Genomic DNA, 26,285 nt, shown 5'->3' with positions numbered 1-26,285 from the left:
AGTCTAAAGCTTGTAAAACCAAGCGACGGGAGGTAAATCAGTTATAAGATAAATCAAACTGATATTGAATAAATGCATATTATGCTAATCTCAACCTGTTTAAAGAAAAAAATTATTACATACATAAGCAGCTCAAAATTTCCTAATGGCATTCTATTTTCACTGTATTACTAGAGGATGCTGAAACATCAGTCATGCTCTGGTAAGCACAGATAGAGAAAGAACAACAAAGAGAAGTCTTTCTTTGCTGTAAACTGCACTGATTTGCTGGCCTCTGGCATTATGTCTTAATCACACTATAAAAACAAAGGCAAAGTTGCCGATTTAAAGCTTGCAAGCACAGGTTGCACCAAGTCAGTGCTTTGTTCCTCTAAGAAATCTGACTCCTAGATGGCTTTACAACACTGATCTGACCTAAATCCAGCTGACCTCTGGAAACAAGCACACACTAACCACAACAGCTTAAAGACTCAAGGTTTCTAAACAAATGATTGTGCCATTCGTCTGAAAACAAATTGACAAATCTTTTTGGAGAAAGTTAGGTGCCATTTCAAAATTGTTATGAATTTTTCTACTCATTTTTTACGGTAATTTAAGTCGCCACAGGAAAAAAAAAAAATTATACCTATTATTTCCAGTATGAAATTTCCTTTAATATAGTTTATTATTAATAATGTAACTTTTATAATTTGCTATAATGTTTTAGATATAAATAAAATAGCTAGAGAGATAAGACAGATCCCCCCTCTTGTCTGTGCGTGTTCAACGTTTGCAAAACAGTTTGAATGAACAATATAATAGCGTTAATTGGAAGACTAATCTAAAAATAGAAAGTAAACAACTAGCACACTTAAAAATGGCCACTCTATCACATAAAATTTAAATTGAAAACATGATTTGTGGGAGTTTTATAAGTTAATATCTGTCTGTGTCCACTATTTAGCGAGCTTTGATGACTGATGATCTGAAAAGATTTAAAACTGAACTATTAAAAAGAACAGAACATAAGTTCACAAATAAAATACATAGTTTGAATTGTTTCTGCCTCGTATGTGTAAACATACCTGGCAATAAAGCTCATTCTGATTCTTGAGTTATCATTTTGGAATAAACGTAAAATGCTTAAAAACACTCATTTGATGAGATTCATACATGGCTGTAATAAACAGAATATTGATTAGCCTACACTGTTAATGTAAAAATATAAAAAAAAGATTTGATTTTTTTTCTCTCTGTGATAGTGGAAGTAATGTTTATTTAAACAAGAAAATGTGACTGGGGAATTAAATTTACATTTAATTAAAAAATAAAAAATACATTCACATAAAAAAAATCTGCAAGGACTTTGTCCTTTCACTTCAAAGCACCACAGCACTGAGATTCCAGTATGAAATCTCCAACAAGTTTAATAATAACAGTTACGCGCGCACACACACACACACACACACACACAAAAACTCTGTACAAATTTTAACTATTACGCTATCATATATGTGTGTTTGCATAGACAGAATATAAAATTAAAAAATATATGGATAATTTTAAGATAGACAGATAGATAGATATAGGATAATACCTATGTCTTACAGCTAAATATCGATGTAACATTTCCAGACTTATATATATATATATATATATATATATATATATATATATATATATATATATATATATATATGGTGTCTGTATTCAACTACTATATATAAACCATGTCACTGGAAGAATTGTTGCTTTAGTTCCTTCTCTGCGCGCTGAGTAACGTTTATTGTCCCCGTGGATGTCACGTGGCAGTGGGTTTTAAGATTATGTCTGTACACTCGAGTCTGACAGCAGTCCGGGGACCACGACTCACACAAACGAGCAGACGAGACGCGAGCAGACGGCTTCATCACTACAGAACGCCGTTTTCTCAGCCCATGTTCATTTAGGATTTCCAAGTTTGAAGTTATCTTTACTGAGAGCTTAGCGCGAGCTAACCGATTGCCCACGCCGACGCGCTTGCGTGCTTGCAATCCAGTCAAAAATCACTTTTTAGGCACCAGGGCACTTCATATGTGGTGGATATGAGCAGAAGCGCTGATTTTGCTCACAGTCTGCTCGTATCTGAGTGTTTAAAACACTAAACGTGTGAAATGTGTCCTACCTCGGCCGTTCTCCCCTCCTCACTGATGATGATGATGAACCTCATCTGACGCGCGCGCGTGCGTGTCATACATATTTCGACTGGGAAACTCCTTCCCTTTTCAGGGAAAAAAAAGGTTCAACTGGATTTTTTTTTTTTACCCTGTATGCATGGGTGCACACGTCAGAAGAGATGCACGTATCTAACCCAATTCCGAGAGCTAACCTTTTATTTTACTTATGCACCCTTTTATATTAGGCTACTGATTATATTACTACTTAAACGCATGTTGGGTAAACAAACTAACAGGACAGAACTACAACAATTATTTTATGGTAACCTATGGTAAATAGCACATTTCACGAATTCGGTTTACTTCATATACAAACAAGTATTAACTATAAACATTTAACTCTAATTTATGAGAACCCTTTATTTTTCCACACAAACTGTCGTGTAAAATTGTAATGGTTTGCAAACCCCGATAGAAATGAATAGAAATTAAAATGGCCAGTGTAAAATTAAGTTTCAATTAATAAGTTGATATTTCTAAATATTAAGCAACTCTTTCACTAACCATTTGTTGAAAAATAGAGAGATTTTTTTTTTTAATTTATTGTTATGTTGTACTTCCAAATATGTCCAAATGTGACATCTGCCGGCCAATGACACGTATTGCATCCCAAAAGTGAAACAAAAACCACAGCAAAAGAAATTTGCTGATTTTGCAAACAAACGTTTTGTAAGGTGACCGTCTGGTCTGAAATGAACGCTTTAGCAAATGTTTATGAACTCCACAGAGTAGAGACGCGCCTGCTCCTTTAAAAACATCCGGGCGAGCTGTGATTGACAGTCGCCAACCGCCATTAAACCCGAAAGAAGAAGAAGAAGAAGAAGTGATTGACAGTCTTCAAGGGGCGTTTCCAGCTGTTAGTCATCCAATCAGCTTCGAGCAAACACTCCGGACTGAACAGAACCCGTGACGTAGACTGTCAGCATTCTACTGTGCGGACAATCAATAAACTCTTTCTGCAAAGTAACAACAAACCCATATATCCAGGATTTTTGAGAATATTAAATACAGTTATGGACTCCACAACGGTAAGCGATTATGGTTAATCAGAATCGGCCTTAAATGTTTTTATAAAGCTTATTGCATTGCTATATTAGCTTGCCGACATGGATAAAACATGATAAACTGTGTCAATGGATTTAGTTTCTACAGTCCAGCACAATGCACAACCTTTTATTATATTGTCTCGTGAAGCTTTTAGTTATACAGACATTGTTATTGTAACTTTAAGATAACAAGGAAATGCACAGTAGGCCTAAATCAGAAGGAAAGTCCCTTGATACCTTCGTTGCAAACAATGTGAGTGATTTTACATGGTTTGTAAAAAAAAAAAAAAAAAAAAAAAAACATGCCATGTTTATTGCGGTCTTAAATATATATAGAATGTTATAAGATGCAATCAAATAATATAAATAATTCACCTTTTAAATGTTTTCAGTGTTCCTCAGACAGTTAAAACTGAATTGACTTGGCCTACTTGCACTGGACAACATGGTTAGATTCAAATAAAAATAATAATTAAATAATCATAAGTAAACGCGATCTTATGCATGCTCTTATTGTGCAAGGGATAGCAGATTTGTAACTTCAATCCCGATCAAATTGAAATACTGCTTTTATACAAATATTGCACTTGAATCAAATATGGCACTATTGCTATCCCACAAGAATTATATATATACATAATAATACATTATACATAAACAGAAAAATAAACCAAACTGTATCAAAGTAAAGTCCACTGTGATATCATGTGAAACCTGTGGTGACCAAATTAGTACAGTGTGCATGTTACAGTATGATGATGTGAAGTGTTTTTGTTTGTTCTGAGCATCTGTTGTCGCCTTTACATGTTAAAGGGACCTTATTTTACAGCCTTTAATTTGCGCCGATTCCATGTGCATCTTTTTCTTCGAGTTGTGGACTAAATAAAATACACATTTATTTCATGCATTTTAAGACAAAAAGTAAAAGTAAATTTGATGAAAGTATAAAAAGTAATTATTATATTAAATATTAAGTTTATGGTGTTTTCTAGACCATAGGGGGGTTCATCAGGACCCTCACTGAGATGGGCTTCAGTGAAGATCAGATACAGGCGGCGATACAGGCCGGTTTCTTCTCTGTCCCAGAAGCGGCTGAATGGTAAATGTTTTATGGATGAAAATATAAAAATAAGCGTTAGAATTTATTCTTGACTTTTTCCCAATAGAAAAAAAAATGTGACCAGTTATGTAAAAGCACAGGCTAGTCATAAACCTGTCTGGTTATGTTCAATAGCTTTAGGGAATATTGAAAGTGTTATTAGACAGCATTGTGTTTGATTATTAAGCACCTGCCCTCTCGTTATTTTCACGTTTGCTCCTTAGGCTTTTGCAGGGTGGCAGTCCACGGCATAAACTAGTCAAGCAGCCTTCAGGTCCATTAGAGACGGCGTTTTCTGCATTCAACCCTCCTAAAGATGCCCTCTGCACTAACAATAACTCACAGTCTGAAGCAACAGGTACAAACAGCACTGTTTGTTCATTTACTCTTTCGCGTGACACAAACAGACTTCTTTCACAAGAGTGTTAACATTCTTCTGGAAAGGAAAATGTGATTTACTGTACAAATAAACTAGCATGTGACTCATGTGATTGTTTGCTTAGTGTGCTGCAGATCATTAGCAGGATGTTAATACTGGAATAGTGTTATGCAATACAGAAGAATGTTCTGCTTTTAGGTCCTTCATTGCTCTTGGCATCTCCTTCTGTGAATGCTCCCACGGCAAAAGAGCATCCACCCCTGGAAACACGGATCAAGCAGGATAAGAGTCATTTCAACGAGCAGCAGAGGCAGCGAGTGGCTCAAGAGGCGCGGGCAGAAAGGAGACAGAAGAAGCAGGTGAATCAGAGAAAGGTGTCACGTTCTGACAGTAAAGCTCCAGAAGCAAGGGTTGCTTCACTCAAAAATGAATCCACTCACGCCCGTGTCTTTTCATGATTTCCTCTGTGGAGCACAACATCTGTTCTTTTAAATTAAATGATTCAATGATAACCAATAGCTGTTTAAAAAAGGTTTAATTATAATTTATTATAATAATGTTTTTAATAATAAAAAAAATTGTGCTGTTAAAAGACAATATACTGTATAGAGAGAAGAAAGAATTCTTGAAAACAAAATTATGAATGTGATGTCACGCTCTTTATCTCTATATAATTTTTATTAGTTTATTATTTGCTAAATTAAATATTCAAAAATGAAGTTAAAAAAGGCTATATTGCTTATTATTTCTTAAAATTTTAGTTCATTTGTTTTATCATTGATTTTTATTTCAAAATTAGTTCCATTTAGTTTGTATTTATTTTGGCTTATTTAGTTTTTATATTTTTATTCTCCGCTTTACCTGAATTGACAAAAATTATTTTAATAGTTTTATTTGTATAATAATAAATTATTTATTACTTATTGTTGCTTAATATTATTTCATGTTTTTTTTATTTTATCTTTTTTATTGTTTTATCAGATTTAGTTCCATTTTAGTTTTTTCTTTATTTTTATTTATTTAGAATGTTTATTATTATTTATTTATTTAGTAGTTTATTCTTTAGTTTTTTTATACATTTGTCATCTTCATATATATATATATATATATATATATATATATATATATATATATATATATATATATATACACACACAAATATCTTATATTCTGTCATACAGTAAATATAATGAATATTTAAATAATAACATAAATAGCTAAAAAATAAAAAATACATATTATTTATTTAATATTTTAATATTTTAAAATATAATTATAATAAATGTACATTTATTATATTATGCCATAAAGAAGTCACCATGTGAAAACAACCTCAACCTATCAAAAACATTTTATTCAGTTCTCTTTCTAGTGAAAACCTTTTCCTATATCAGCTGTCAGTTTCATGGTCTTCAAGATCATTTTTGAGTGTATTAACGGTTTGTGCTTTGGTCAGGAGCGTGAGCTGGTGCTGAAGAGGATCGCAGAGGACCGGCGCAGTCAGCAGGAGAAGGCCCAAAGTGAAGCCACGGCCGAGACCTCTGCATCCAGTGGACAGGGCCAGAGACTGGGAGGACATGTGGAGACCAGCGTGGATAACCACTGCATCCTCATGGTGCAAGATCACGTCTGTTTTTTCTCTGCTTTCTAACAACCCCTGTTGGCATTACTTCTTATATTTTTTCTGTTTGTGTCATAGATTCGCCTTCCCTCTGGAGAATCAATGCGCGAGCGTTTTCCTGCAGACACTCCCTTAAGTCACGTCGTCCAATACATTGCCGGCCGCCATCCTTCACTACCCGCTTTCTCCCTCCTGCAAGGGTTTCCTCGAAAGCGCTTTGGAGAAGCGGAGCTAACCTGCTCCCTCCGGTCTCTAGGACTGACTCCCAATGCTGCGCTTTGCATACAGACCACGCCCCCCGAGACGCCTCAGGACCCGCCCAGTCCAGCATCCCGATTGGCCGTTCTAGAGCAGGCGGAGGCGGAGCCACGGGAAGAGCCAGTGGCACCTCCAAATGAGCAACCCCAGGTGGAGGCCGGGGCTTTAGAGGAACTTGAGGTGCCTCCACCTCTGCCCCCTCAGCTGTGGGAGGAAGCAGTGGGGTATGCTGGGATTCCTGGGGTCGGACCTCCGCTGTCAGGACCCTCTCATTACTGGGGTATGATTTACTTTGACTAATTTGTGAGTGCACCACACAGCTATTTTTGTATTATTTTTAGAATCATTTTCTAGTATTTTGTATTAATATAATATTTTGATTGCTGCAGTCGTGACTGCAAAAATTCCAATTATTGTCTATTTATGTTTATCATACTCATAAAATGAAAAATCCCATTATAAACCCTGCAGCACTCTTGGATTTTTATATTTTCAGTTTAAGTTTAATGTTTAGTGATTTTATGTGATTTTGTAATTTTTAATAGTTTATTTTTCGGAATGTTCATTATTTAAAAAAAAGGTTAAAATAGTTACATATTACTTATTGCATACTATTTAAGTTTGTTATAATTTAATTTATTTTTATTTCAGATTCAGTTATTTCATTTTGATTTATTTTTTGTATTTGATTAATGATTAGTTAAATTTTTTCATCTAATATTTATATTTTATTTTTAGCTCTTTGATTTAATAAAAATGTTTTCAATAGTTTTAGATAATAATAACAATGATATATTGCTTATTGTTGCTTAATATTTAAGTTTGTTTATTTAGTTTATTTTTATATCAGATTTATTTCCATTATTAGAATTATTTCATCTAATATTTATTTTATTTTCAGCTGTACCTGAATGAACAATAATGTTTCAATAGTTTTAGTGAACAATAACACAAACGTCAGTTCAGTGGAAGTCATCTTGTGTTATTACACATTTGCTCCTGACAGGACGAGGCCATAGACTGGTGCAAGGAGATGCAGGAAATGAAGAACATTTGGAAAACGAGGAGCAACCAGAAGAAGTTGTACCTCCATTTCATCTCAACGGTTTGTTACATTTTACTTTCACGCTACATCTTGATTACAATCAAAGATAAAGTGAGCACTTCTCGCCACAATTAAAGGCAATTCCTGATGAGGCTGTTAACAAAAGTTGTTGATATCTGCTAGTCTGGAACAGACTAAAAAGCCATGCTTTTGGACTCCACTAAATCCGAAGAAGCCATAATCTGATAAAAGAGGACCAGAATGGTAATGAATAGACAGTGTGCCAGCATTTCTTCAAGGGATCTAATCACAGAGAGTCCTGTGAACTGAAGGTCACCGTTCATGATTCTGCAAAAGCTATGTTTCTGAAATAAATGGAACTCCATACTTGATTAAAAGAAATAGATTAGTTGTCGTTTTAATCATATAGACACGGTCTCATTCCAACTTTGCTTCCCAGAATGTTCTGTGAATTATCACGGTTGTTTAGAAACAAAACGTTCCCAGAACTTTAAAGCAAAAATTAGGGAAATGTAATCGCAGATTATTGATCTTAAACTATCAGAGCATTGCTGCCTTTGGACTGCTGTGCTCAGGTCGGTCTGAATCGAAGATCTTTGTTCAGTAACCCAGTAACCCAAAGTGTGAGAAACTCAGCGAAGTCCATATTGGGTAAGAGGTTAATGACCTTATTTGTCCTAGTTTAGATCCGGTTATAAGTTAAAACCCATTCACCTCTTTCAAATGAGAAAACTCACAACTAGCAAGCAAGACGTGTGCTCGAACTGCATACACTCTACATATAGGCTCTTTGCACTGGAAGTTTAATGCGGGGGACAGCTTTGGACAACATTTTAAGATGCTGTGAAGACGATCACATGTCAGTTTGCACATCAGAGACACTGCAGCGGGATTGGTTGAGCATGTTAATATATGGTAATTAGACTAGCATGTAGTTAGTTCCAGTGCAACTGTTTTGATATTGTGGCTGTGTAACTGAATGCTTGGTTAATTTGGTAGTAGCAAGGTGCAATTTAAGTTTAATTTGTTTGCTTGATGTGCTTATGGGTAGTACAAGTAAACCGTTGTAAATTGCTATTTAAAATGTTTTTTCTGTGTGTTTTTTTTTTTAAAGATGCATACCGTCAATCATGAAAAACCTGAAAAGATCAGTGAATTATTATTATTATCTTTTTTTGTAGTCTTAAAAAAGTGATAGGAATAAATTACATTTTTAAATATTTTAAAGATGTATCATTTGTATGTGATGCAAGGCTCATTTTAACTCCAGTCTTCAGTGTCACATGATCCTTCAGAAATCAATCTTATATGCTGATCTGGTGTGCAGGAAACATTACGTATTATCATTGTTGAAATTGCTTAATAATTTTGTGGATATATTTTTTCAGGATTCTTTGATGATTTTATATATATATATATATATATACATATATATATATATATATATATATATATATATATATATATATATATATATATATATATATATAATTTTTTTGTACATATATTTTTTTGTACATATAAGTATATATGTACTTTATATCTAATCTAATACATTAATATTTAAAATAGTCATATATCTGATAGAAACTTCTCTTTTTGGGGTCCAGTCTCTATAAAAATGTCTTTCAAAAACCTTATCTTGAATGACTGGAAAAGTAAAGAAAATGCATTTCAGGGCGAAATTGTAAAAAACAAACATACAAACAAAAAAAACGAATAAATGTATAAAATTCAGAATTCTCTGTTCAATTTATATACAGTATGTTCTCTCTCAATCTGACAGGACTGCCACAGTTGCCCTTCTTCCTGGAGAACAGGGCAAGAGCGGGACATTACTGGCCAGAGCAGGGCAACAGACTCAGGTAAGATGATTTCTAGAGGGGCTGAAGGGTGAGAAATGGGGTGTTAAGTAAGAGCTTAAAAAAAAAGATCATAGTTCTGTATGTCAGTAAATGTAAGAAAGAGAAACCTTTTGCAATTCAGCATGACATCATTAAAGTGACATCACCGCTCTCAGCTTTCAGAATTTTGATTGATTTGTTTCCTAAACAAAATGTTAGATATTTTTCCAAAAGCATTTGATGATAGTAAATGATGACAGAATTGACATTTTTGAGTGGACTGTCCCTTTAAGTGACTATGATTGGTTGTGTTGAAGGGAGGCGGAGCCTGATGAGCCAGCAGACCCTGAGGAGATCCGTGTATTGCGTGGAGCTGCAGGTCAAGCTGCGGTCGAGCGCTTACAGCGAGCCGCCCATCACGATGAGCAGCAGTCACCACACGGGCATCCCTCTCCCCCCAAAAAAGCCTTCAAGACCCCCCGTGTACCCTCTCTCTGCTCGATGGCCACCAGGGCCACCGTTTCCCTCATGACAGGTCAGAAACAGACCACCAAGTGTTATTTACCAGACACAAGAGTGCTTAGGAGAAGCCATTAAACGTAGTCTTCCTCTCTCAGCTCCCAGCATGCAGTACAGCAGTAGCCTGGCGTGTTTGACCCCGGAGCTGGCCGAACTCTTGTTGGCTCATATGGCACGTGAACGTCTCCTCCGCCCGCGAACCCTGGAGCTGTTCTTCGGCTGCCCGCTACAGAAGTTTGTCCTAAACTGCTATCCATACACCACCAATGAGCTGCTGCGGCAACTGAGGGCTTTTTCCTGCCTCAAACATCTCAGCTTCATCAACTCTCCACTCATCACAGGTGTGCCATATTAAGATGCTATTACAGTAAATAAACGAATAAATAGATCAGTAAATCATTTTTTTAAGACTAGTTAGTCTTTTGCATTTTAGCCCAAAATTCTCATCACTGAAATGCAAAAAACCTATTAGTTTATTTGTGTGTAATGATAAAAATATAATAAACATATAAAAAAAAAAAAAATAGCAAAAATAAATAGGAAAATATGCTCAAATAAAAAATATAATAAATAATAAAATTGTATTTATTTGTAATTCATTTGTATTATTAATAATAATAATAATAATAAAATAGTTGTTAATATGTTATTGTTAAATATATTCATAATATGTAATATAAATATATTACAAATAATATTACATCTTAATTCACATTAATCTTTTTATATATATATATATAAGTCAGAGCTATATAATAATTGAAAAAATAATTATTAATGTTAGTACTATTTTGTTATTAATGATAAAAATACAATATCATTATTACATAATAATATATGTTAATATAATATTATTTTTAGATATATAATATGTAACATAAATATATTACAAATAATAGTTACTCTTAATACGTAAAGATTATTACATTGACATTTGATTTAAAAAATAAACAATTTATGGATTTTTTTTAGCTTTATGGTAATGGTGTAAATGTGCTTCATTGTCATTAAAATACATTTCTGAAAAGGTCAAATATGTATTTATACTTTTGATTTTGGGGTGAAATATGACTAGATATCTTTGAGAAAAATTACACTCCTATAGGATGTATTTCTATTGATTACTGGCTTGATTTGCTTGTAAGGTGATTTATAAAGCTCTTCATCATTTCCTGTTTCCTTTTCGCAGACGCTGGTCTTTCAGTTATGTCCAACCTCTCAAAACTGCAGCATCTCAACCTGTCGTCTTGTAGCAAACTAACAGACAGCTGTTTGCAGCATATCACAGGTGAGACGGCGGGAGCATCCATGAATGATTATCATCATGTACAAATGCATCATCTGTTTGTGTCTGATCTCAGGACTGCGCAGTCTGAGCTTCCTGGCTCTGGACCAGACCAAAGTAAGCGATGCTGGTCTGCTGATGTATCTGCAGTCGGGTTCTTCTGCGCTGTGTCAGCTCAGCCTCAATCAGACGGCCATCACAGAGAGCACACTGAGAGTGCTGCCCACATGTGCACCACAGCTACGAATGCTCAGTATTAAACACACCAAGGTACATACATCCATGGTATTTTTATAAAGCACATAAATATCTAAATGCATTTGTAGTATACTTAGCACAAAATAAAGGTAATTCAAATTCATTTTAGTATTTTTTTTTCACTAGGATACATAGATTTTTACAATCATTTTATAATGTTTTATTTATATTTATAATATATTGATTATTTTTAGAATGCAAATCTTTTATTTTTTTTTAAATATAGATTTTAATTTTTTTTATTTTTAGATTTTGGGTTCAATTCCACAGTTTGTTTTGGTTTTTGGCATGTCATTTGTGGATGGGGTTATCAAAAAAAGATTATATCACAATTTCAGACTAAGAAAAAATGATTTATTTTAAAAAAAATTAATCAAAGGTTTGAGCTTGGCAAGATTTTTTATGTTTTTGAGAGCCTCTTTTGCTTTTGCTGGCAGCATTTATTTGGTTAAAAATATGGTAAAAACAGCAATATTGTGAAATATTATTACAATTTTAAATAACAGTTTTCTATTTTGATACATTTTAAAATGTAATTTATTTCTGTGATGTAAAGCTGAATTTTCAACATCATTACTCCAGTCTTCAGTGTCACATGATCCTTCAGAAATCATTCTAATATGCTGAATTTTTGTGTGTGTGTGAAAACTGAGATATAGTTTTTTTAATTGTATTAAGAATAGAAAGAACAGCAGTAATTTAATATATAAATCTTTTGCAAAATTATAAATTTCTTTACTGTCACTTTTGATTAATTTAATGTATCCTTCTAAACAGTAGACTGCATTTGTCCCTTCAAACAAACTCCAGTCATGAAGCTGTTACACGGCTTGTTTGTAAAGTCTATTTATTTTGCACCATGAAAGAACTGCGTAATGGAATTCACCATACATTTAATTTAGCCTATATTTTTTTAAACATTTGTCTCATTTTTCCTTGAGGTGAGTGATGTGTCTGCACTCGCAGAACTCCGAAACCTGCAGACGCTTCACCTGGACGGCACAGGTGTACGAGAAAACACTCTCCAGTGCCTAGCAGCCCACCCCAGCCTATCAGCTCTCAGCCTGGCCGGCATACCAGTCGCAGACGGAAACCGCACGCTGGAGATCATTTCAGGTGCAGCCAAATACAACTATTTATGCATTGTTTATGAAGTATTTTATGCATGCATAAATGTGTTTTGCAAGTTATTCAATCCTGTTTAGGGTCTCAGTGAAGTAAGCGCTTTGTCTCCACGCAGGCCTAAGGCTCACCCATCTCACGCTGCCCGGCAGACACTCTGTGACGGACACTGGACTTACATTTCTCTCCAGACAGACTTTGCTCTCAGAGCTCGACCTGACGGACTACACTCAGCTCACTGACCACGGCATTACACAGCTTGCCAGCATGAGCAGGTAGAGCTTTAGGTCCAAAGTGTCCATGCAGTAAATCACATGAGGAAAGGAGCTGCTGTTCTGGTTTGATGTGGTTTAACCTTGTAATGCTGGAACAGGCTTACGTAGAGTTAATTGCGAAATCACTGGCTTGATCCCAAATTGTTGTTGTCCTTTTTTCAGGTTTCATTAAGTCAAGAAAAACCTGGAACTACAATAGAATTCAAAATTCATGGAAATTAATCAAATGTAGTTACCCTCAGCTCTTTCTTCATAAAATGAGTTTTACCATTTCTTGTCCGGTCATTAGGAACAGCTGGAAAAGGCATGGAAATAATGGAAATTCTTTGGTCAGAAATTGTGGGAAGCCTGATTAATGTCTAACGATCTCTTCACACCAAGAGCGGATGTGTGCCACAAACAAGACTTATTCACACTGTTCTTTTTTTGTCAACATACAGTGTTTTTTCGTTTTTGATTAACTAGTTTTAGAAAACCTACAGACCGATAACTTCCTTTAGTAAATGTTCCAGCTTTCTGAGTAAAAAAGGCATTATATTGCAATATATCATGCAGTTGCAGAAATTAAAATTTGCATTCGTTTGCGATTCATTTCTGTTTCATTAGAACAGTTTTTAAAAGTCTTTATCTTTTACCAAAGATGGTAATGATGAGCCGCCCCTTTGCACCTGATAGGTTGAAGAAGCTGTCTCTTAGCAACACTCAGGTGAGTGACAGCGGGCTGCAGGGACTGATCAGTCTAAAAGAGCTCCAGGAACTGTGTCTCGACCGGACAGCCGTCACCAGCAGAGGAGTCGCAGCCTTGATCACACACTTACCACATCTGCAGGTACAGTAGAGATCATGTGATTATTATAAGTGCTGGCAAACAATTAACAATTAATGTGCGACTAATCACATCCAAAATACAAGTTTTTGTTTACATAATATATTTGATTGTACTGTGAATATTTATTATGTGTATATAAAAAATACACATACATGCATGTAGTTATTTAAGAAAAATGTTTCATATATTAAATCTATTTATATATGATATAAATTATATGAACATTATTATTATCATGTAGATATTTTCAAAATATATGCTGCATGTGTGTGTATTTCTATATACATAATAAATATACACAATTCACACATTTATTATGTAAACACAAACATTTATTTTAGATGCAAGTAATTGCAATTAATTGTTTGACAGGATTTATATATAGTATACATTTTACAATAATTATTATATATTTATTTTCTATGTGTAGTTAAAAATTAAATCTTAAAAATGTTGTACTTTTTTTTTACTTAATGCATTTAAAATCTTTTTACAAATTATATTCATAAAGACATTTATGATGTAACAAGATTTTATTTCAAATAAGTGCTTTTACTTTGAACTTTACAAAATTACAAAGTAAAAAAAAAAAAACAGCATTAATAATAATCAGAAATGCTTGAAATGCAGAGCAGCAAATGAGAATATTAGAATGATTTCTGAAGGATCATGTGACACTGAAGACTGGAGGAATGATGCTGAAAATTCAGCTGGACCATCACAGCAATAAATTAAATTTTATCCTATATAATATTTATTAACCTACTATGTAATATTCTATATAATTGAAATTAATGATATATAAACTCTCTCTATATATGGCAATGAATATTCTGGCCTGAAGTTACATGTGTGTTGTGTAGGTGATGGGTTTGGCCAGTACACAGGTGGGTGATACGGTCATCAGACGAGGTCTAGTTCACTGTCCTCAGCTGCTGAAACTCAATCTCAGCAGAACCAGAATCACAGATCAGGGTATGTTGTGCAGTCTTCTTCCCTCCACGGTCATTTTCGGGTAAAGAAACTTCTCTAACAGACTCAATTCTACTCCTCAGGTCTGAAGTTCCTGTGTCGTATGCAGCTGAGTCAAGTGAACCTGGATGGCACAGGCGTAACTCTTGTTGGCATTGCTAACCTGATCTCCGCCTGCCATCATCTGACCAGCGTACGGGCCAGCCATACTCGCACCATTCCTCCAGACCAACAGTCTGATGATGATGACGGTGATAACGGCAACAACGCCACACGCTCCTAGATGTTTCTGTGTATTCTTCAAACACGGCCATGGAACAATTCACCTGTTTCTCAAAGAGGGCTGATTATTCAGAGCTTCCTTTTTCCATAAGTAGCGCTACAATCTCACTTGGGTTCGACAATCAAGTTGAAATACATTTTTGAATGTGGTTAAACATCTAATACAGCATACAGCAAAAAAAAAAAAAAAAAAAGTCGTAATTTATTAAGAATGATGCCCAAATATTGCTAATCAACAATTTGTGTGACAGAGGTAGTAGTATTTGAGGCATTTACATTGCGTATTGAGGAATTGTGCACGAACATGATATTTTTATTTTTAAAATGAATGAGGAATAGGTGTTAATGAATGACACGTGGATATATTTTGGATAAATGCATCTGAATGATTGATTGATTGAAGTGGAAAGTCATTTTGGACTGGAAGTTGACGTTTCGTTTAATTACGTGCCAAAGTCAGTGTTGTTTTACTGATTCTAGCAGATGTTTTACACCTACATGTGTATTCATTTTGGATGCAAGTTTGTTAGTATATCTTTTAATTTGAGGATTTATTAGTCTAATGGCACATGCATCTGTCAATTAAACTTACACATTTTTTTATAAGATACAGAAAAGTTATGAATCGTGAAATTCCCAAAAACTGAACAGCATCATTCAGCACATTGGCATTTGACTGTTTCTGTATGCATTAGTGTTGTACCTTAAAGCGTTTGAATGCAATAACATTTCAAATACAAAAACATCTCAATCATATCTGGAAAAAAAAGGTCTATGTATTAAAAAAAGAAAAAGTCAAGTTCTAAATTCTAAACATACCTTGAATGCACGATGCTGCTCTGTCTTGATCTGATGCAAAGGTTGGTCTAATGCATCCAGTTGTTTGGTCTGAATGAAAATGAGATGCACATTCAGAACTCAGGAGCTAGTCTGTGTTGCATCATGCACACGGTAGCGTCTTTTTCACGTTTATTTAAAATGCCATGAATTTTCAATGTGTGTGTTTTTACAACCCCCATAATAGGTATTTCACTGTTAACCCACTGAATGCTGTTTGATGTGGTAGAAACCATTAGTTCTGTGACATTAGTGCAAGTTACTGAAAATATACACAACAATTCATTAAAGAAGTCTACTAACAAAAATTGAGTGTGAATGTATGGCACAGCTCGTATTAGATGTTGTAAAGTCATTCTGTCTGCTCCACATATGTACAGTTTATTTTGCCGGTAACTAGGATGGTCTAAAACTATTTTATACTTTAGGTTTACAACGTTAATAAAAGCTACATTTTGCAATGGTTACTTTTGTCTTTTCATTGCTTTTTTACCTTTATAACGGTTCATCCAAAAATAGACAGTCTGTCATCATCCACATTATTTACTCATTTCATTCTAAACCTGTATCGTTTTCTTTCTTCAATGGGTTGCAATAGAATTTGTTTCTGTACAATATTAGCAATAGCACTGTGGATGGCCTGATACACAATGATGTCTCCCATATTCACCGAAAGAAGAAACAGATGAAATTATCTTTCCTCTTTGCAAATGTAAAAAAAAGAAAAAGATTTATGGTAAATTTTGCAGTACTGAAATGCATCATTTTAAAAAACAAATAAATAAATCACCAATAAATATAAATCCTAGTCTTATATGTATATGTACATTTTAAATATAATATTAGTTCAAATAAAACCTTATAAAATACTGAATTTGATTACTATTTATGTACTTTACACAAACTGAATATATTGAAATATTTATAAATTGTATCACCATATAATTAAATGTATCGTCTTTTTTTAATTATTTTTAATTATTATTTTAATAATATAACTAATGTAAAATGTGATTAATTTTACTGTATAGGAGATCTACGTGTTAATACAAATTTAGTGGGGGGTTTTTAATTAAAGGATTTAATTTGCATTTAAAATGGGCACAAATTAATTAAAAATAAAAATATATTGGCATGCTGAACTGTAGCAGTACTATTTTAGTATCAATAAACTATTATCTTCTGACTGTATTTTTTATATTTTTGTTTTCATTATTATTTTGTGATTGTTGTTTTATTTATTTACTTTTAGTTAAACAGTTTTACATTTTTGTTTTAGGTTTAATTATTTTAGTACATCGATATAAACTAAATGAAAATGAGAAACGAGACAGCATTTTATGTCACAATTCACTTTCATTGGGTTGCTATTTTGGAAAACGAGTGAACAAAATTGATAAAAACTTTCATTTTTGGTTGCAAGTAAAACTTTAATGTCCAAAAAATGTAGCCTAGTCATTTTAGGCTAGTATATTACTATATATATATATATATATATATATATATATATTATAGGCTAAATATATTGGCCTACTGTTATTGGAAATGTAAAAATAATTATGCGGCTATTTTAATGAATTAGGGTTAGATGTAACAAAGGATTTTAAGAAGGACTAATACCTGAAAGTAAGAAATCTTTACAGTCCTGTTGAATTTGATAAAAAATGTTAATCAAATGAAGTAAAACAGACTTCATTTTGATGTTTTACAGTCACACAAAAGTCGTAATCTTAGTTTTAAATTATTTTTGTCTTTAAATGTCCGAAATTGAATTCACATGTACATCCATGATGAGTTAGAACAACCTATATGAAATGTTAAAGATATAAAAAGGCGTATCATATCATACTATAACCATGTTTATTGTTATAGTGCAATGAGTGCAGAGCGTCGGAGGAAACGTCACGTGACCACTTGAGCATCACATGACTGCCTCACTTTCACGGACACGGAAGTGGAAACACTAGCTAAAGTACGAACACAAAGCTGCAGAATAAACGACTTTAAGTTACATAAAACGATATGAGTGACGAATATTATCTAGAGCTCAGTGACAACCCCGTGCAGTTTGAGAACGCGTCCAGCGTCAACAATGTGTTTTTCGACGAGGCGAATAAACAGGTGAAGACGCGTTTAATAATTTGAGGTGTAATAATGATATGACATTATAAAGCGCTATCATGGCTGTGTCTCAAAATCTAATCTTCCTAGACAGCATATTTGGGCAACATAGGCGCATTTTGTATGCTGTCTCGATGGGCACAGTCATAATGTAGCTTAGCTGTAGATAAATGCTAAACTTAATAACAAATGATTAGATTGGCATGTGAATGCAATATGCAGTGGTTTTCAGGGTCAGTGCATGTAGATGACCTTTTAGTGCATTAAATACATCACTGAATCAGCCTTTGTTCATGAATATATTGGTATTTAGGTGCGTGTTAATGACTGTAACCCTGTTATGTGCAGTAACTTTCTGTTGTGTAGTTTAGTGAATTTACAGTTGCTTGGGATCCAATGTAGTGATCTGTTCATATATCAAAAAGTGCTGTGGCTATACAGTGGTATCAAATTATACTTTTCTGTACACTGTGGTGTTGAATGATTGCTCAATGATAGCTTCTGCTTTCTGAGTATAATAGTTTTGTGTGATTTCAGGTGTTTGCTGTACGATCTGGCGGGGCCACAGGTGTTGTGGTTAAAGGGCCAGATGACAAGAGCTCAGTGGCTTTCAGGTGAGTCCCCTAGACTTTCTTTATGCATCTGTATCCTATACAGTATGCATCATGCAAAGATCAGTGTTAATTTAAATTTTTATATTTAATTTATCAATTTATTTTGATTTCAATTTTAGTTTAAGTCATTGTAATACACACAGTAGGTTTATTTTTAAGTTTAGGGCTTTCATCTAATATTTGTATTTTCATTTTGTGTTACTTTTTTTTGTTTTAGTAATAACAGAATTGGTAAGCATAAACTGTTCTGTTTGACAGAATGGATGACAAAGGAGAGGTGAAGTGTATCAAGTTCTCACTGGGGAACAAAATCTTAGCTGTGCAGCGCACTACAAAATCAGTTGTAAGTAGAATTGATGTCTGCTGTCGCAATAAATGCAGTTGTTGTGCACAGTGAATTTCTTTTATTTCACTTTTTTTTAGGATTTCATGAACTTCATTCCTGACTATCCATACTTGGAATTTTCCCATGAGTGCAAGGTACAACCCTAAACGAACAGAGATTGACTAGAATTAATTAAATAGTTAATTGATGTACACATGTGGGTCAAAGACGAAAAAGTGTTTAACCATAAAAAAAAGTGTAATACTGCTTTGAACTGTTGTTGTCCCCCCCCCCCCCAAAAAAATGCAAAAAGTTTTCTGTTTAATTTAATTGCAATTTTGTTTTTGTTTTTCTTAGCAAAAAAAAAATATCATACATTTCCCCCTGATTTACAGAAGACAACCAGTAAAATGTCATTCAGTGTAACAAGCTTGTCAGGCATATTTACAACAAAAATCAATTTATGACATATTAAAAGACTAATTACTTTCACACCAAATACTAATAAGTTGTAATCTTACATTTTTAACATTTGCCACTATCCTTGGTTTTGCCCATTTGTCAGTAAGAATTTTTTACTAATTAAAAACACAATAAAATTTAGTATGCTCCATTATTCATTTAGATATTTTAATATGTACACGTCAGAATAAGCATGTTGTTTGAATTTTTGCATAAATATTGTGTTACACTGAATGACAATGTAACATTATTTCAACCAAATTTTGACATTTTATTCTCCAAAAACTTATTTAAAACTTTAAAAGTAGACATTTTACTTACATTTAATGTGCTTTCTATGGACACAAAATCACTTTTGTACATTTTTCTTGACGCGGACATCTTAACGTCTTTGACCCATGTATATTGAGTAATGATGGTGAAAATTCAGCTTTGCATCACAGGAATAAATTACATTTGAAAATATATCCAAATAGAAAAAAGTTATTTAAAATATTTCACAATATTACTGTTTTTACTGTTTGTTTGATCAAATAAATTAAGCCTTATATCATGACTTAGATCAAGACTTACTGAAAAATCTTACTGGTTCAAAACTTGTTAAAACTTTGCAAATGTACTGTTTTTATGTATTTGTTTATTTTGCAGACAAAGAATGCCAACATTCTGGGATTTTGTTGGACCAACTGGAACGAGATTGTATTTGTTACTGATCAAGGAATAGAATTTTATCAGGTGGGTGGCACCTTCCATCAGTTCAGTAAACCGATCGAAGTGTTTTTTCAAGTCGTTCTTTCTACCCAAGGTAAACGGAGTCCTTGTTTTTCCTCTGTTTCAGGTGCTGCCCGATAAACGAACCCTGAAGCTCTTAAAGAGCCAGAGCATCAATGTGAACTGGTACATGTACTGCCCAGAGACGGCCGTTCTTCTCCTTTCCACCACTGTACAGGGTAATGTGCTGCAGCCATTCGCTTTCAAGGTGAGTTTGAGGTCTAATTATTTAATGTTGATGGAAAGCATGCAAGAGTTTTGCATCTGCAGACTTTAACCACAAGGGGGCAACAGTAGCTCTGATATTTGATACTGATCTGATCCTAACATTACTTTCTGTAGAGCGCGACCATATCAAAGATGTCCAAGTTTGAGATTGAACTGCCAGCGGTGCCCAAACCAGCCAAACTCAGCCTCTCTGAGCGTGACATCGCTGTGGCTACAATGTAAGACGTGTGTGTGAACACCTGAGACAACACTAGACATCTAAATCTGAACAAATATCTTTCTGTGATAGTTGATGTGGTTGGTAGTAGTCCAGCACTCACACTCTTTCTCTCGACTGTAGATATGATCAGCTGTATGTGATGTATCTGAAGCATCACTCTAGAACCACCAACAGTCCTGGAGCCGAGGTGGTCCTCTATCATCTGCCCAGGTATAATAGAGAAGTCATTATTCTTTTACAATATTCAGATCTAGTTTTGAGCTTTTTTTTTTTTTTTTACCTGTTTTTTTTACCCTTCTTTCTTTTAACTTTAGAGAAGGCACATGTAAGAAGACCAATGTGCTCAAACTAAACACCACGGGTAAGTTTGCGCTGAATGTGGTGGATAATCTAGTTGTGGTGCACCATCAGAGCTCACAGGTGAGTTTGACAAGTGTATAAACTGCTAATGGCATGATATCAATTCATTGCAATGATGTGCATTATAAACTAGCCGCTAACAATGTGCTTCGCTAGTCCTCTGGCATTCACATTATTTGCTTTTATAATTTTATTTAAAATGTGTGGAATGCACCGATATTAAAATTCAGGTTGATGTTGTCTGAATAAATAAAAATAAAAAAGTGCATTTAGGCATCACAGCATTATAAAGTATTGTATATTATAAATCGATATTCATTTAGAGATTTGATGACGATTACAGTTAGCAAGGTTATTAAATGATTAGTGATTTTAAAGATGAACTGAAAGATGTTGTTAAATGACATAAAAAATTAGGGGAACTGAAAATGCATATATATATATATAATATGTATAAAATATAAACACACACACATATACATATTATATACATATATATATATATATATATATATATATATATATATATATATATATATATATATAAAATATGTATATGTGTGTGTGTTTATATTTTATACATATTATACATATTAAAACGTAGCATTTTATATATATATATATAAAATGCTATTATATATTATATTATATCGGGTTTTAGTGTGTTTTATTGTGCTAGTTAGCTGTATTTTTTGTAATAGATAGATATATATACATATACACACATATATACATATATATATGCATCCCTTATAAATATGTAAAAGTAGTAGGATATTACTTTATCTGCTTAAAATGATTGCCTGACCTGATTTGAACCTTGTTTGAATTACTTGTGTTTTTGTATTTCAGACTTCACTCATTTATGATATAAAACTGAGGGAATTAGATGGTGCATTAAATGTGCATCAGCCTGTGCTTCCGGCTCGATCCATCAACCCCTACAAGATTCCTCGTTCAGGTGACTTGTAATTCATGTAGAAAGCGACTGCACACTTTTGATGATAATGACAGAATTCCAAGCTTTATGTACCTGTCTGGCTGCTTCTGTGTGTAAGGAAGCTAATCTTTCTTTCGACACACTTCCAGGACCTGCAGCCGCTCCAAGTCAGGCCCCGGTGCCCTGTGAACTCTGTATCCTTACAGTTGAACTGTGAAATGTACCATATTTTCCAATATGAAAATCATGTTTACTTGCCCTTCTCAGACTTTACTTTTCCTTAACAATCAAGACTCATCTTCCTGGAGTGTTTTTCAGCCAGATATCATCATCAGTGCCAGTGAAGGTACTTTACTAAACAGTGCACGAATGAAATCTGATCTGGCGTGACGGAGAGTGATTACATGTTCTCTGTTTGTCAGGATATCTGTGGTACCTCCAGGTGAAGCTGCAGCCTACGCTGAATCTCCTGCAGGATAAAGGCAAACTCATGGACTTCCTGTTGCGGAGACGAGACTGCAAAATGGTCATCCTGTCTGTATGCTCGCAAAGTAAACAACAGATTGCTTTATAAAGAGATTGCTCTATAAAATAACATTTCAAAAAGGATAATGCCTGTTGAAGGTTTGAAGTATATTAGATATAATATTTAATGAACGAATGTCTTGTTCTTCAGTGCTTACAGAAGGAGATAAAGGGAACCTGTCTGTGGTGGCCACAGTGTTTGATAAACTCAACCAAGTGTACAAAGAGTACTTGGATGCAGAGCAAGCGTATACTGCAGTCAGTACAGATTGATCTATTATACTGTGTTTGCTATATATGAATGTTGTATTTAATGAAATAGTTTTTAATGATATTTTTGGCTTGTTTTCTTCTCTTCTGTCCTCAGGCTACGGAATCAGGGCCCAGTCGCTCCAGCACTTCTTATAAAAGGCCGGTCCGGACTCAAGCGGTGATAGACCAGTCAGACATGTACACACACGTGCTGTCTGACTTCACTGAGAAGAAGGTAAACACGCATTTATTTCTTTTAAGGATGCAATTGGTTTAACTGTGCATTTTTTCTCTGATATCTCTGTCTAAAGGATTGTAATGAATGGATTGCTATTTTTTATTCTAATGCTATAAATTGCCTTTTTTGAACAGGAAGTGAAACATAAGTTCATCATTGCAGTTCTCATGGAGTACATTCGCTCTCTTAACCAGTTTCAGATCCACGTTCAGGTATGAACACCACGAGGTCTTTAATGGAGTACTTCACCCAAAAATGAATATTTCCAGAAAAATGAACTCATCCTCAGGCCATCCAAGATGTCAGTATCAGAAAAGATTGGAGAAATTTCAATTTTTAATTCCATCGCTGGCTCACCAATGGATCTTCTGAAGTGAATGGGTGCCGTCAGAATGAGAGTCCTAACAGCTGATTAAGACATCACAATAATCCACAAGTCATGCACACCACTCCAATCCATCAATGACATTTTTGTGAAGAACTGTGTCTGTAAGAAACAAATCCATCAATATGACGTCTGAACTTGAAACCCTCTTGAAAAATGCTTCCTCCAGGGAAAAAATTCCTCTCACATCAAAATCCACCAAAATTTTTGTTTACAGCTGTTTTGGTGCTTGATCTTGATCATATTTCTATGCTGATTCAGATGAGAAGCCTTTTACCGGAGGAAGCTTCTATTATGGATAGGAGTTTTGTACTTTAGCTTGAATAAATGGTTTGGAGTTTAAAAACTTCCTAATGATGGATTTGTTTATATAACAGCTGAAAAAAAAAAAAAAAAAAAAAAAAATATATATATATATATATATATATATATAATATTATTATTATTATTATTATTATTTTATTTTATTTTATTTTATTTTTTTACAAATGCACAGCTATCCACTTCACAAGATGTGGCATTGTATGGTTTATTGTGATGTTTTTAACAGCTGTTAGGACTCTCATTCTGATGGCACCCATTCACTGCAGAGGATCCATTGGTGAGCAAGTGATGGAATTTTTGGGTGAACTATTCCTTTTATTTATATTTTTATTTTTATTTTAAATTTGTCTATTTAAAAAAAAAAAATCAGGATATCTTACCTACAATCAGAGCTGAAATTCTTTTGCATGTAATCTTAATAAACATAAACATAGGTAGTAGTTTCACAGGTTGGTTTTTCTGAAACATTCATTCCTTTAGTAAGCTCTGGTGTAACTGTAAATGATCTCCCAGGTTCACCCTTACCTGTCCCAGGTGTTAGGGCTTGTTGGATGTTTTGCTGGCTGTTTCAGTTGCTTAGACACATTCTGCTTCGAGCGTCTTCAGTAACAGATGATAATCTCTGCAGTGGCCTCTAGCATTACACTTCATCCTTCAACATCTTTTTTTATTAGGGCGTTCCTTAAACTATGCCTTTGAACAAAATATTATGAATAACATGTGAACAACTATTTCATTGCTATCTGACATTTAGAGTTATTTACACCAACTGCAGGTTCAGCCCTCTTGGAACAACATGGGCTTCTGTGCAGCTATAAATGAACACACAGTAACTTAAAAGCAGCACACTTCATTTATGAGCTTTTTAGGCTTTACTTGTAGGACAGTGGAGAGAAAAAGTGTAGCGAGAGAGTTCGATGGGACAAGCTTTTTATAAATGAATGAAGATCTAGTCACATATAGTCCCCATTGTCGTCTCTAGTTTTTCTTTCCCTACCATGGAAGTTAATGTGGATCAAAAAAATATCTGTTGGTTCTTCAAAATATCATCTTTTGTGTTCATAAGGAATTGAATGTTACATTTGCATGAATCAGTAAAGAATCATAATAGTTGTAGTACAGCATACAGTGACTCTTCTCATCTTTATTTGACCTTTCCAGCATTATTTGTATGAGCTAGTCATCAAAACTCTTGTCCAGCACAACCTCTTCTACATGCTGCACCAGTTTCTTCAGTACCACGTCCTGAGCGACTCCAAACCTCTGGTGAGTGTGCAGTTCAGTCAAACTCAGTTTCTCAATAGAACTTTGATTTCTGTACACTGGGAAACTCCATGGAGCTTTGCTTCATTGAGAACTTCTTGATGTTTCTAGGCCTGTCTGCTGCTGTCTCTGGAGAGCACATATCCCGCTGCTCACCAGCTCTCTCTAGACATGCTGAAGGTAAAAAAAAAAACCCCAGCATGCTCAGTGCAGATGGCTGAAGCTTCGTTTTGCCTGTTGCTGTTGTTCTAAAGCGATTCGTGTGTGTGTGTTTGTGTTTTTCAGAGGCTCTCGACCGCTAATGATGAGATCGTGGAGGTTCTTCTGTCCAAGCAGCAGGTTTTGGCCGCGCTGCGTTTTATACGAAGTGTCGGCGCCCACGATAACATCTCCGCTCGGAAGTTTCTAGACGCCGCGCGGCAAACAAACGACACCATGTTGTTCTACACCATCTTCCGCTTCTTCGAGCAGAGGAACATGCGCTTGCGTGGTAATCCTGGTTTCAACCAAGGTAAGTGATTTCGACCAATGGAGTTCGTGTCCACCAAATGGGCTGAACGTCAAAATCAAACGAACCAGGGTGTAAAGATAGACTTCCTTTCATTGATCGGAGCTGAAAACATCAACACATGAGTGGACTGCCTCTGACATCATCTTCCTGTTTCAGGAGAGCACTGTGAGGAGCATGTGGCCTACTTTAAGCAAGTGTTTGGAGAGAACGCTTTGATGAAACAAGCCACGGCATGAAAGACTACAGTGAGAGCAGGAACAATGGTTTATCGAGGAGGAAACGGTATTGCTTTGAGCAGAATGAAAACCTTATGAAGCTCACATGAACACCAGAGAGAGTTAAAAGAGACACTTTATAGTCTTATATGCATGTTTGCTATGAAGTACAGATGGTTTTGGCAGGATAAAGCAATAACAGAAAGGATTACTAATACCAACACAATTCAAAAGAGCGCTCAACTAACTGGTCTGTACTGTATGCTTAAAATGTATATATAGTAAAAAGAAATCTCTTGATATATAATGTGTATATATAATAAATAGAATATGTACATATATGTAACGTGCTTTGTGAGATTCTTTACAGAAAAGAAATGAATGAATGGGCGGTGATTGTTTTCGGTTTATCATTTTTGGCATGATGATAATCTACGGAAATGATTCAATCCTTCCACCCACAGATGTCTGGGACTGGTAACCATTCAGCTGTAAGTCATGGCTCATTTCAAAATGTAGGGTACATTTCATGTCCATTGATAATTATGTTTTTTCTAACAATGTTCGATTTTATCCTTTTATAAGTGTACATTCTTATTTTGTGCGACCTGTTTTTCGGTTTGCTTGAAATTGCCTTTCTGGAC

The 26,285-nt window shown here is 34.5% G+C and overlaps 3 protein-coding genes across 4 annotated transcripts in view; 2 read left to right on the top strand and 1 right to left on the bottom strand.

Moving 5' to 3' along the window:
- Nucleotides 1-2,325, bottom strand: part of LOC128013461 (anion exchange protein 2) — a 39,789-nt gene extending 37,464 nt beyond the window's left edge. The window contains exon 1 of the mRNA XM_052596468.1: nt 2,144-2,325. The gene's annotated coding sequence lies outside the window, so the exon portion shown is untranslated. The remainder of the gene's footprint in view (nt 1-2,143) is intronic.
- A 730-nt stretch (nt 2,326-3,055) lies between these two features.
- Nucleotides 3,056-16,354, top strand: LOC128013460 (uncharacterized). The gene is made up of 17 exons (XM_052596466.1): nt 3,056-3,223; nt 4,234-4,340; nt 4,565-4,698; nt 4,918-5,078; nt 6,176-6,334; nt 6,419-6,878; nt 7,605-7,703; nt 9,451-9,529; nt 9,826-10,043; nt 10,126-10,368; nt 11,217-11,315; nt 11,389-11,582; nt 12,512-12,686; nt 12,811-12,967; nt 13,643-13,796; nt 14,660-14,771; nt 14,852-16,354. The coding sequence occupies exons 1-17, from the start codon at nt 3,209-3,211 to the stop codon at nt 15,049-15,051; spliced, it is 2,766 nt and encodes a 921-aa protein (XP_052452426.1). The 5' UTR covers nt 3,056-3,208; the 3' UTR covers nt 15,052-16,354.
- A 1,447-nt stretch (nt 16,355-17,801) lies between these two features.
- On the top strand, nt 17,802-25,982 carry LOC128013287 (regulator of MON1-CCZ1 complex-like). Of its 2 annotated transcripts, XM_052596171.1 has the most exons (20): nt 17,802-18,008; nt 18,546-18,622; nt 18,881-18,965; nt 19,046-19,102; nt 20,058-20,144; nt 20,248-20,388; nt 20,523-20,626; nt 20,749-20,838; nt 20,943-21,048; nt 21,841-21,949; nt 22,078-22,122; nt 22,221-22,274; nt 22,351-22,479; nt 22,605-22,711; nt 22,821-22,940; nt 23,078-23,155; nt 24,814-24,918; nt 25,027-25,095; nt 25,201-25,426; nt 25,583-25,982. In XM_052596171.1, exons 1-20 carry the CDS (start codon nt 17,910-17,912, stop codon nt 25,660-25,662), a joined length of 1,968 nt encoding a protein of 655 aa, XP_052452131.1. In that variant the 5' UTR covers nt 17,802-17,909; the 3' UTR covers nt 25,663-25,982. The 2 variants fall into 2 exon arrangements, with proteins under 2 accessions (XP_052452131.1, XP_052452132.1); XM_052596172.1 differs by lacking the exon at nt 17,802-18,008 and having other exon boundaries at nt 18,575-18,622; nt 18,840-18,965.
- The last annotated feature ends 303 nt before the right edge of the window (nt 25,983-26,285 follow it).

This window comes from Carassius gibelio, chromosome B24, assembly GCF_023724105.1.
Source record: "Carassius gibelio isolate Cgi1373 ecotype wild population from Czech Republic chromosome B24, carGib1.2-hapl.c, whole genome shotgun sequence".
Classification (NCBI taxonomy): domain Eukaryota; kingdom Metazoa; phylum Chordata; class Actinopteri; order Cypriniformes; family Cyprinidae; genus Carassius; species Carassius gibelio.
The sequence above is the reverse complement of the archived record's forward strand: the minus strand, read 5'-3'. Positions and strand labels throughout refer to the sequence as shown.